The 10,791-nt window shown below is 39.3% G+C and overlaps 1 protein-coding gene across 1 annotated transcript; it reads left to right on the top strand.

Annotated features, from left to right (window-relative positions):
* Positions 1 to 351: 351 nt before the first annotated feature.
* LOC126075579 (olfactory receptor 6C2-like) lies at positions 352 to 1,290 on the top strand. Its single transcript, XM_049883417.1, has one exon. It carries the CDS (start codon positions 352 to 354, stop codon positions 1,288 to 1,290), a length of 939 nt encoding a protein of 312 aa, XP_049739374.1.
* The last annotated feature ends 9,501 nt before the right edge of the window (positions 1,291 to 10,791 follow it).

Here is a 10,791-nt window from a genome sequence, read left to right as displayed (position 1 = left end):
TGTCTGTGCAAAATAATGTCATTTCCATGGGATTGTTAATCTAAGAATCTCTTTACCATCAAATTAATACTACATCAGCGTTGTAGTAAGAATCATTACTAACAGCTTTCTGTTTGTTCTCCAGTATAATGCTTGGGGGTGGTAGTCCAATAGCATTACTGATAGACTATCAATTATTTACCACTCCAATAACATCCTTAATTAACAGATAACAAATTAAAAAAAAAAAAATCTTGGCTTAGTTAACATTTTCACCCCACCCCACCAGTAACTCATGTTGGTAATCCCTTCCTCATATCTAATTTCTCTCTTATTTTTATACACAGACCAGGCCACAGTCAGGAATCAGTGATGAAAAATTATACAGCAATAACAACATTCATCCTGGTGGGACTAACAGATGACACAAATCTACAGATTCTGCTTTTTATCTTTTTGTTCCTAACATATTTGTTGAGTGTTGTTGGGAATCTAACCATCATCACTCTCACCTTGGTGGATTCTCACCTTAAAACACCCATGTATTTTTTTCTCCGGAATTTTTCCATCTTAGAAGTCTCATTTACAACTGTCTGCATTCCCAGATTTCTCTACACAATGGCATCTGGGGACAATACTGTTACTTACAATGCATGTGCCACTCAATTATTTTTTGTTGTTGTCCTGGGCGTGACTGAGTTTTTTCTCCTGACTGCCATGTCCTATGACCGTTACGTAGCCATCTGCAAGCCCCTGCATTACACAACCATCATGAGCAACAGAGTCTGCATCAGGTTCCTTATTGGCTGTTATATAATTGCTCTAATCATTGTCATCCCACCATTTGGCATGGGCTTTGAGCTCGAGTTTTGTGACTCCAATGTCATAGACCACTTTGGCTGTGATGCTGCTCCTATCCTGAAGATCACCTGCTCCAACACAGAGTTTATAGAGCGGTTTGTCTTAATTCTGGCTGTGTTGATCCTCCTTTTCACCTTGGTGTGTGTGATTATGTCCTACGCATACATCATCAAGACTATTCTCAGATTCCCTTCTGCCCAGCAACAGAAAAAGGCTTTTTCTACTTGCTCGTCCCATATAATTGTGGTTTCTATCACTTATGGAAGCTGCATCTTCATCTATGTTAAGCCATCTGCAAAGGAAGGGGTAGCTATTAATAAGGTGGTGTCAGTACTTACTACCTCAGTTGCCCCAGTAATGAATCCCTTCATTTATACTCTGAGAAACAAGCAAGTGGTTCAAGCTTTTAAAGACCTGATCAAAAGGGTTGCATCTATCTCAAAGAACTAAAGGACTGGTGAATGCATATTGACAAATTATGAAAGAATTCTCTATTTCCATTTCACATTTCCCTAAGTCTGCGTTACCCAAACCCGTTGCCATCCAGTCAATTCTGACTCATAACAACCCTATAGGACAGAATAGAATTGCTCCTTAGGGTTTATAAGGCTGTAATCTTTATGGCAGCAGACTTCCACACCTTTTTCCCAAAAAGCAGCTGGTGGGTTACCATCTACTATTTGGTTAGCAGTGGAGCACTTAACCACCAGGGCTCCTTAAATCCTACATTACCCATGATTTTTATATATCACAACCCTATTCTGTCATGACCAGAGTCAACTATTGATACAAATATTAATATTTTTAGCTTGATATAGTCCCAAAATTGCATAAGAATAAATTTTTCAGTAAACATTCATAACACACTTGTTATTACTTACAGAGCTAATAAATGCAGACAGTATCAACTTATTATCATATTGGTGCTCCTCTACCCCTCTTGTACTTACATGACCTAATCTAAATCTCAAATTTCATTTACCCCTACTGAATTTATATGAACTAATCTAAGTCCCAAATTTCCCATGTTAGTAATAATGATACATGTCTAAAAAAAAAAAAAACAGTTACCATCAAGTCAATTCCAACTCATGGCAACCCCATGTGTATCAGAGTAGAGTTATGCTGCACGAGTTTTCAGTGGCTGATTTTTCAGAAGTAGATCACCAGGATATTCTTCCAAGATGCTTCTGGTTAGACTCAAGCCTCCAACCCTTCAGTTAGCAGCTGAGCCTGTTAACAATTTACACCACCTACGATGCCAGAAAAATGTTTGCCTGTGTTACTGACTGTGACTGTGTGGATCATGACAAATTGTGAATAATATTGCAAAGAATGGGAATTCCGGAGTACTTAATTTTGCTCATGAGGAACCTGTAGGTAAACCAAGAGGTAGTAGTTCAAAAAGAACAAGTCGGTACTGAGCGGTTTAAAATTAAGAAAGGTGTGTGTCAGGGTTGTATCCTTTCACCATACTTATCCAATCTGTGTGCTGAGCAAATAATCTGAAACTGTACTATATGAAGAAAAATGTGGCATTAGGATTGGAGGGAGACTCATTAACAACTTACAATATGCAAATGATACAACCTTGCTTGCTGAAAGCGGAGAGGACTTGAAGCACTTACTGATGAAGATCAAATACCACAGCCTTCAGTGTGGCTTACACCTCATCATAAAGAAAAACAAAATCCTCACAACTGGACCAATCAACATCATGATAAATGGAGAAAAGATAGAAGTTGTAAAGAATTTCATTTTACTTGAATCCACAATCAATGCTCATGGAAGCAGTAGTCAAGAAATCAAATGACACATTGCATTGGGCAAATCTGCTGCAAAAGACCTCTTTCAAGTGTTAAAAAGCAAAGATGCCACTTTAAGGACTAAGGGGTGCCTGACCCAAGTCATGGTGTCTTCAATTGCCTCATATGCATGTGAAAGCTGGACAACGAATAAGGAAGACCAAATAAGAATTGATGTTGGCAAAAAATATTGTAGTAGGAACTGCCAGAAGAACGAACAAAATCTGTCTTGGAAGAAGTGCAGCCAGTATACTCGTTAGAAGCAAGAATGGTAAGATTCATCTCACGTACTTTGGGTGCTTTATCAAGATGGACCAGTCCCTGGAGAAGGGCATTATACTTGGTAAAGTAGAGGGTCAGCAAAAAAGAGGAAGATACTCAATGGGATGGATTAACACAGTGGCTGCAACAATGGTTTCAAGCATAACAACAATCGTGAAGACGGCACAGGGCCAGGCAGTGTTTCGTTCTCTTGTACATATGGTTGTTATGTGTTGGAACCAATCCAATGGCACCTAATACACACACAGGACTCCTTGACTGCATAAATGACCATGTTATCACGTTGTTTGATAAAACTCATCGTTGTGTCTCTCCCACTTTTCAGGGAGATATATATGTAGCCTAAAATTTTCCTCTAATTCTATTTACTTTGAAAATTATACAACTTCTTTTTTATAAAAACGTAAACTCTGACTAAATAAAATTGTATATTCCTATAATCTGTATGTGTCTGTGTATACCTGTGCATGTTTATGTGTGTGTGTGTGTGTTTTCCTATTTGGAATGTCAGCTTAACAAGCTTAAAGGAGTTAATGGAAAAGACAAAATATAAGTGACAGCTTATGTTTGCATTTTGTTCTTTCATCCAGCTTATTTTCCAAATGATTTTTCTAGCTAGCCAAAAAAAATCCAATATCAGTCAAAAGGCATATAATATTAATCAATGAAAAAAAAAATCCAAATTTTTAAGTATTCAGTTTTACCTTCTCAACTCAGCCTTTCTTCAACACTACCTCTTCCTTTTTTCACAATTTTCTATTGGTTATATCATTCTACAAGAAAACGCATGCTCGACCAGGAGTCAGCAAGCCCACATTGCGCTCTAGTTTTTACTACCATCAACTTGGACAAATCTTTTAACTTTCTAGTCACTTCAGGATTTTGGGAGATGATACCAGGGAGCAAGGTCAAGGGGTAAGTTAACACTAGAAAATAGAGGAGGAATTCCAGTAATATGGAAGGAGCTTTCCCAATTTGAATTACAAGACCAAGAAATTGAGCCATAAAGGATTGTAGTCGCAGATTTCCTGGTGCCAGAGGCAAAGGATGAATATTTTATTATATTGAAGACCACATCAGGGGAAATAGATCTTCATTGCCCCAACCCATTTGCAGTTTTTTCAGTGGAAATCACTGAATGCAGAATATTCCTTCAAAAATAAAACGGGAAAGAAAGATTTGTGAGAATTCTGAACTATAAACTAAGCAAAGCGTGGTTCATTAGTGAGGTTACCAAGGCAGGTAAAGGAGCAATTAAAGGACATATTCAGTTTACTGAGGGTAGACACTATTAAAAGTACAGCTGCAGATATAATGATTCTTATATTTTTTTACCCTGTCTTTGAGAATAAATAAGAAATCTCTTGACCCTATAATGCATTTGTTCATATTATTTTCACATTAATTTTTCTCTCCTTCACTAAGTTCGATAAAGTCAAGGACTACGTCTTCTTTTGCTTATAGATTATATTTCCAGTAGAGTTAAATTTTACTCCATACATCTCTACCATCGGGCTGAAGATAACTTCAGTGATTATCACCTTATCTCTTCCCCAGGTAATACAAAGTTCCCATGGTCTTAACAAGACCATGAAGAAGCTCCTTCAGTCATAGCCCATGAAAATGCCCTTTGGCCACACCATCATGGCCTTACATGTCCAGTAGCTCTCCTGTTCCAATGCTATGCTTAAAATGAAAATTTTTGGGAAAGATGTGACCTGGGAAACTTAGACCTAGATCTAGCACCCTGTAGTGAATTCCACTGAATTGGAATTACCGGAGAAGTAAACAGCACTCACCAAATCTCTATAATCTTGGTACACTATTCTCAATAGATTCAGGCTTGGAGAAATTAAAGCTAGGCAGCCCTTAAATGACTATCTCAAATGTTTTCTTGCCACACAAGATTCATCTTTCCCCATCTTATCTAGAACTCTCCTCCATCTTGCACAGACACACCAGCCTTAGTGACAATGGCTTTCCTTTTTGTCTTCTAACATTTCTGAACTCTATAGCATTAATGGCTCTCTCCTACTAGGCATTATCAGACTGGATCTTAAACATAAAACCAGTGAAATAAGGAAAATAATTCATAATTCAAGATTATTACGAAAGTTAGAAAGTGTGTATTTAAAATTCATAGTACATATTGTTGTTGTTAGGTACCACAAGTCAGTTCTTACTCATAGCAACCCTATGCACAACAGAATGAAACACTGCCCAGTCCTGCACCATCCTCACAATTATTGATATGCTTGAGCCCATTGTTGCAGCTACTATGTCAATCCATCTTGTTGAGGGTCTTCCTCTTTTTTGCCCACCCACTGCTTTACCAAGCATGATGTCCTTCTCCAGGGACTGATCCCGCCTGACAACATGTCCAAAGTATGTAAGACACAGTCTCGTCATCCTTGCTTCTAAGGATCATTCTGGTTGTACTTCTTCCAAGATGGATTTGTTTGTTCTTTTGGCAGCCCATGGTATATTCAATATTCTTCACCAACACCACAATTCAGAAGTACCAATTCTTCTTTGATCTTCCTTAATCATTGTCCAGGTTTCACATGCATATAAGGTGATTGAAAACAGCATGGCTTGGGTCAGGCGCATCTTAGTCCTCAAGGTGACGTCTTTGGTTTCAACACTTGAAAGAGGTCTTTTACAGCAAATTTGCCCAACGCAATGTGTCTTTTGATTTCTTGACTGCTGCTTCCATGGCTGTTGATTGTGGATCCAAGTAAAATGAAATCCCTGACAACTTCAATCTTTTCTCCATTTATCATGATGTTACTTATTGGTCCAGTAGTGAGGATTTTTGTGTTCTTTATGTTGAGGTGTAATCCATACTGAAGGCTGCGGCCTTTGATTTTCATCAGTAAGTGCTTTCTCTTCACTTTCAGCAAGCAAGGTTGTATCATCTGCATAAAGAAGGTCGTTAATGAGTCTTCCTGCAACCCTGATGCCCCATTCTTCTTCACAGAGTCCAGTTTCTTGTATTATTTGCTCAGCATACAGATTGAGTACGTATGGTGAAAGGATACACTCCTGACACACACCTTTCTTGACTTTAAACCATGCAGTATACCCATGTTCTGTTTGAATGGCTGCCTCTTGATCCACGTACAGATCCCTCATGAGCACAATTAAGTGTTCCAGAATTCCCATTCTCCAAAATGTTATCCATAATTTGTTATTATCCACATAGTCAAATGCCTTAGCATAGTCAATAAAACACAGGTAAGCATCTTTCTTATATTAGATACTTTAAATGATGAAGCCATATGTGGAATGAAATACGCAAAAGGAAAGGGAGAGATTAAAAAATATTTGCCCTCTATTCCTTCCATATTCCTGTCATATGATTAGATGGCCCCTTCTGATTTATGACAACCAAGTGTATCATCTAAGTGCCATACACAGTTCTGCCCCCATTGTGTAGTTCTTGATCAATCTCAGATATACCACTTTTATCCTATGATGAATTACTGTCGGGCCTTCCCAATCTTATGACATGGTTGGTCTGCCAAAACTCAGATCACGATGGACAGTTTCATAAGCAAGGTCACTTGTCATCCAATGGTCAGGCACTTTGCATTTACCAAGGCCCAGTAAAACAACAGTTGTTTTGCAGTGTGTAATTCTCTACTGAAGATAGCATGGACTTTCCTCCCTGAATCCCACAGGCTTCCACTGTAATTCTCCCATTTGGGTTTGACATAAGTTTCACATGGCATGTTTCCCACTAATGATGCTTCTACTACCATAGGGTCTGTATGATTGTATGGCCCAACCTGTAGGGGTGCCTACAAAACATCCTGGAACTATTGCAGAACTCTTTCCTCTTCTGTGCCCAACTCAAAACTTCAGTCCTTAGTGTCACCTGGTATATGGGCCAGAGTGGATTTCCTACATGTGGAATATACTGCCTCCAAATTCTGAAGAGACCTGCCAGGCATTGTGCTTCCTACTTCAAGTGGGAGATACAGGGTGCAATAATTTTATTATTATTATTTTTGAGAGGATGTCCCATAACACCCTCAACCACTGAACTTCTAAAAATTTTACTGAAGTGGCAGGTCCCTGCATCTTCATGGGGTTTATCTCTGAAGTGCATTTGTCCAACCAAGGCCGTCAGCATACTATCCATTTATTGAGTACCTGGCCTTGTTTGTATAATATCATAAATGTAATAAATAAGTGTGATGTTCAGCAAGATGTCCAGATGATATAAATTTCTTTGGGCTAAGCTATGACAAAGAGCAAATTTGTAAATATATATTGCTGCAAACCTTTTCAGATCCTATTTTCTGATTGGAATAGAAAAGAATTCACAAAATTAATTACAGTATATCATGTACTTGAGTTCATGTTAATCTGCTGTAGCAAGGACAAGATATCTAGCATGGAAGCTTCAGTTGAGGCTAAAACTTGGTTGACTTTGCAGTGGTCTACTGTCATTCTCCAAGATCCATGTGTTTTCTGCAGGGAATGAACTGGTGAATTAAATAGGGGTCCTTTTTTTTTTTTATGATAGGAACTACCACCCCTGCAATTTTTAGACCTTTAAGGATTGCACTAATTTCCAACACGCCTCCCACTCCAAATGTGATATTGTTTTAGATTTACTCTCTTGGATGGATATTTGGAAGGGGAGGTTAAAGGTTTCCACTTGTCTTCTCCAGTGTGACAGCCCTTGCCCTATAAAAAAAAAAAAAAAAAAGAGCAGATAAAAAAATTAAAATTTGCACCAACTACAAAGTATATTAATCAAAATTATAATTTGAGGACTAGGAAATGACTATTAGGTGGACCTATGGACCCAGTGGACTCCTGTAATCTGGACCTTGACCAGCACTTCCTTTATTACTTGGCCCCATACACCTCCATTCTAACAGGGAGCCATGACAATGCTTCAAGTCTCTGGTTATCGATATCAACTTGGACCCTATATTCAATAGTCCTCAAAATGTTTGTATAGTCCTCTGTCTCCAAGATGAAGTTACCCAAGTAAATGGCCATAGACCCCTTTAAGAAAGAACTGGTGGAATCATCACCAAGAATTTTTGCTGTGGTGTTTCAGATCCTTCCTCCTAGGGATTGAATGTCTTCTTTAGTCAGTGGGTTTCAGGTCTAAAAACTGGTCCATGTCCAGAAACTAAGCAATGGGTCTTGATATTTATTGGGGCAACTGCACTCAGCCTCCTGGTCATCAACCCTTGATTCCTTCCAATGCATTGTGTCCTTATTGGCTGCCTGTCTGTTTTGTCCTTAGAGAGTTCATGTTCTGTTCGCCATCGTCATAATTCTCTGTATATTAGGCCTCCTAGCTTCCACACCAACCCATTGCAATACATACATCCATCTGGCATCTAGCAGTTAAGGGCTGTCATCTTGCCTTTATTGTTTTGGGGCCCTATAGTCAGAATTTCTATCAACAAACCTAGTTCTGTATCAGCCTCTCCTACTATCAGTCCTGGCTTATAACAAAGAGTTATTACTGAGCTGTTAGTGATGTTGATCCCTTCACACAATTGCACCACATTCGGTAGGTTTTATGGAGTATATCTCCTTCTACATGCCCACATCCCTGAGCCTTCAAATTGCTTCCTCCACCTTACACTACAACAATTTTGAAATTTCAACTCTACTGGGTACAAGCCACCACTTTTTCCATGCTTTTAGGGGTCCTGTCAGTGTGTAAATTATTTATCTTAGGAGAGTGATCCCAAATCAATAAACTCTCCCCTATCCAATCTTGTGTCCTGATCCCCTTGATCAGCTACTCTCAGAATCTAGATCCTGGCTCCTGCTGGTGTTCATGGGGTAGACATTTCAGATCTTTTGGGGCATAGTCCCTTTTCTCTCTTATCAGACTGAGAATATCCCTAGCTGGGTTATGCTGGGACTTAACTCTAGTTGTAGACCTGGCATCCAGGAGGAAAAGAATGAAGTATATGTTATCCTTTGAGGATGAGACCTCTGCATTGTCTTCAGGCAAGAGTGGAATTCTAGCACTTGATAGCGAGGGGTAGGCCACCTCTACAGGTTGAGAAGGTTCAGAAAAGCCTGGGGATTCAAATTTTTGGCAGCATCTTTGCAGACGTGCCCATCTCAAGCATCAAGGTTCCATTTGTTTCCCAAGCAGAGCCTTGATCTCGGCATAACATACTTTCCTTGGTTGGATATTAATCTCCCCTGGAACTTAAGCACTCTAACTATTAAGTCTTGAGACTTTCCTGTTCTTATCACTACAGGAGATAAAAGCCTCTATGTAAGCTACTCAGTAGGCCTTCTGCCTTTTCAGTAGCTTGTTAATCACACTCAGCTTTATCTTTATTATCTTTTTCTAGAGTGTCAATATAACTTAGAAATAGCCATCTCTATTAGTTTTCTATTGCTGCGTAATAAATTACCACAAACTTAGTGGTTTAAAGCAACACATATTAATTATTGCTCAGTTTCCATGGGTCCGGGGTCTGGACACAACTGGGTCCATTGCTCAGGGTCTGACAAAGCTATAATCAAAGCGTCAGCCAGCTGCATTTTTTTCTACAGCTCTTAGTCCTCTTCTAAGTGCAGAGGGTTCCTTGCAGAATTCATTCCTTTCAGCTCTAGAACTGAGGCTCTCAGCTCCCAGAGTCTGCCTGCAGTTCCCTACCATATGGCCCTCCCCATAAGCAATTCACGTTATAACAGTTTAATTCTTTAAGGCTGTCAGCAGAGTGTTTTGCTCCACTATTCTAAGGTAGGGTCTTACATAAGTAACATAACTATGGGAGTGACATTTATTGCCTTTGCCATATTATATTGGTTGGAAGCAAGTCACAAGTTCCATTTGCACTCAAAGGGGAAGGAATTATACAAAAGCACGGACAACAGCAGGTGGGAATTATTGGTGAGTCACTGTTATGGATTGAATTGTGTCCCCAAAAAATGTGTGTCAACTTGGCTAGGCTATGATTCCCAGTATTGTGTGTTGCCCACCATTTTGTGATCTGATGTGATTATCCTATGTGTTGTAAATTCTAACCTCTATGATGTTAATAAGGCACGATTGGAGGCAGTTATGTTAATGAGGCAGGACTGGATCTACAGGATTAGGTTGTATGTTGGGTCAATCTCATTGGAGATATAAAACAGAGACTCAAGCAGAGAGGAGGAGGATCTCATGCCACCAAGAAAGAAGTGCCAGGAGTGGAGTGTGCCCTTTGGACCTGATCTCCCTGCACTGAGAAGCTCCTAGACCAGGAGAAAACTGATAACAAGGACCTTCCCCCAGAGCCAGCACAGCAGAGAAAGCCTTCCCCTGGAACCGGCATCCTGAATTCAGGCTTCTAGCCTCCTAGACTGTAAGAGAATAAGCTTCTGTTTGCTAAAGCCGTCTACTTGTGGTATTTCTGTTATAGCAGCACTAGATAACTAAGACAGTCTGCCACACCATCCCATTCCGTTGTTTTTTGGCTATTATTTCTCAGATACCCATATTTCTCAAATACCTAATACATAAAAAAAATACATAGAGAGTTTTAATAATTAAACCATGTAGTAGATTATATACTCTCCCACAGGGGTCAGAGATTCCAGGATATCCAAATTCTGTCTTTGTCTTCCCTGCCTGTAATGCTTCTACCAGCACCAATGTTTATGAACTCACAGAATGTCTTATTCACCAGCATAGCATTTTAAACTGCATTGAATCTGATCAAAGTACTCATTTCACAGCAAAGAAAATATAGCAAGGAACTCATGCCCATGGAATTAACCAGGTAGTCTTACCACATAACCTGTCACTCAGAAATAGCAGGCCTAAATAAAAGGTAGAATGGCTTACAGAAGGCATAACCACAGCTCCAATTGGGAGCCA

Source organism: Elephas maximus, chromosome 4 (genome assembly GCF_024166365.1).
Source record: "Elephas maximus indicus isolate mEleMax1 chromosome 4, mEleMax1 primary haplotype, whole genome shotgun sequence".
In the NCBI taxonomy this organism is placed as follows: Eukaryota; Metazoa; Chordata; class Mammalia; order Proboscidea; family Elephantidae; genus Elephas; species Elephas maximus.
The sequence above is the reverse complement of the archived record's forward strand: the minus strand, read 5'-3'. Positions and strand labels throughout refer to the sequence as shown.

Coding starts and splice junctions, on each gene's coding strand:
- LOC126075579 (XM_049883417.1), top strand. CDS start 352: ATGAAAAATTATACAGCAATAACAACATTCATCCTGGTGGGACTAACA.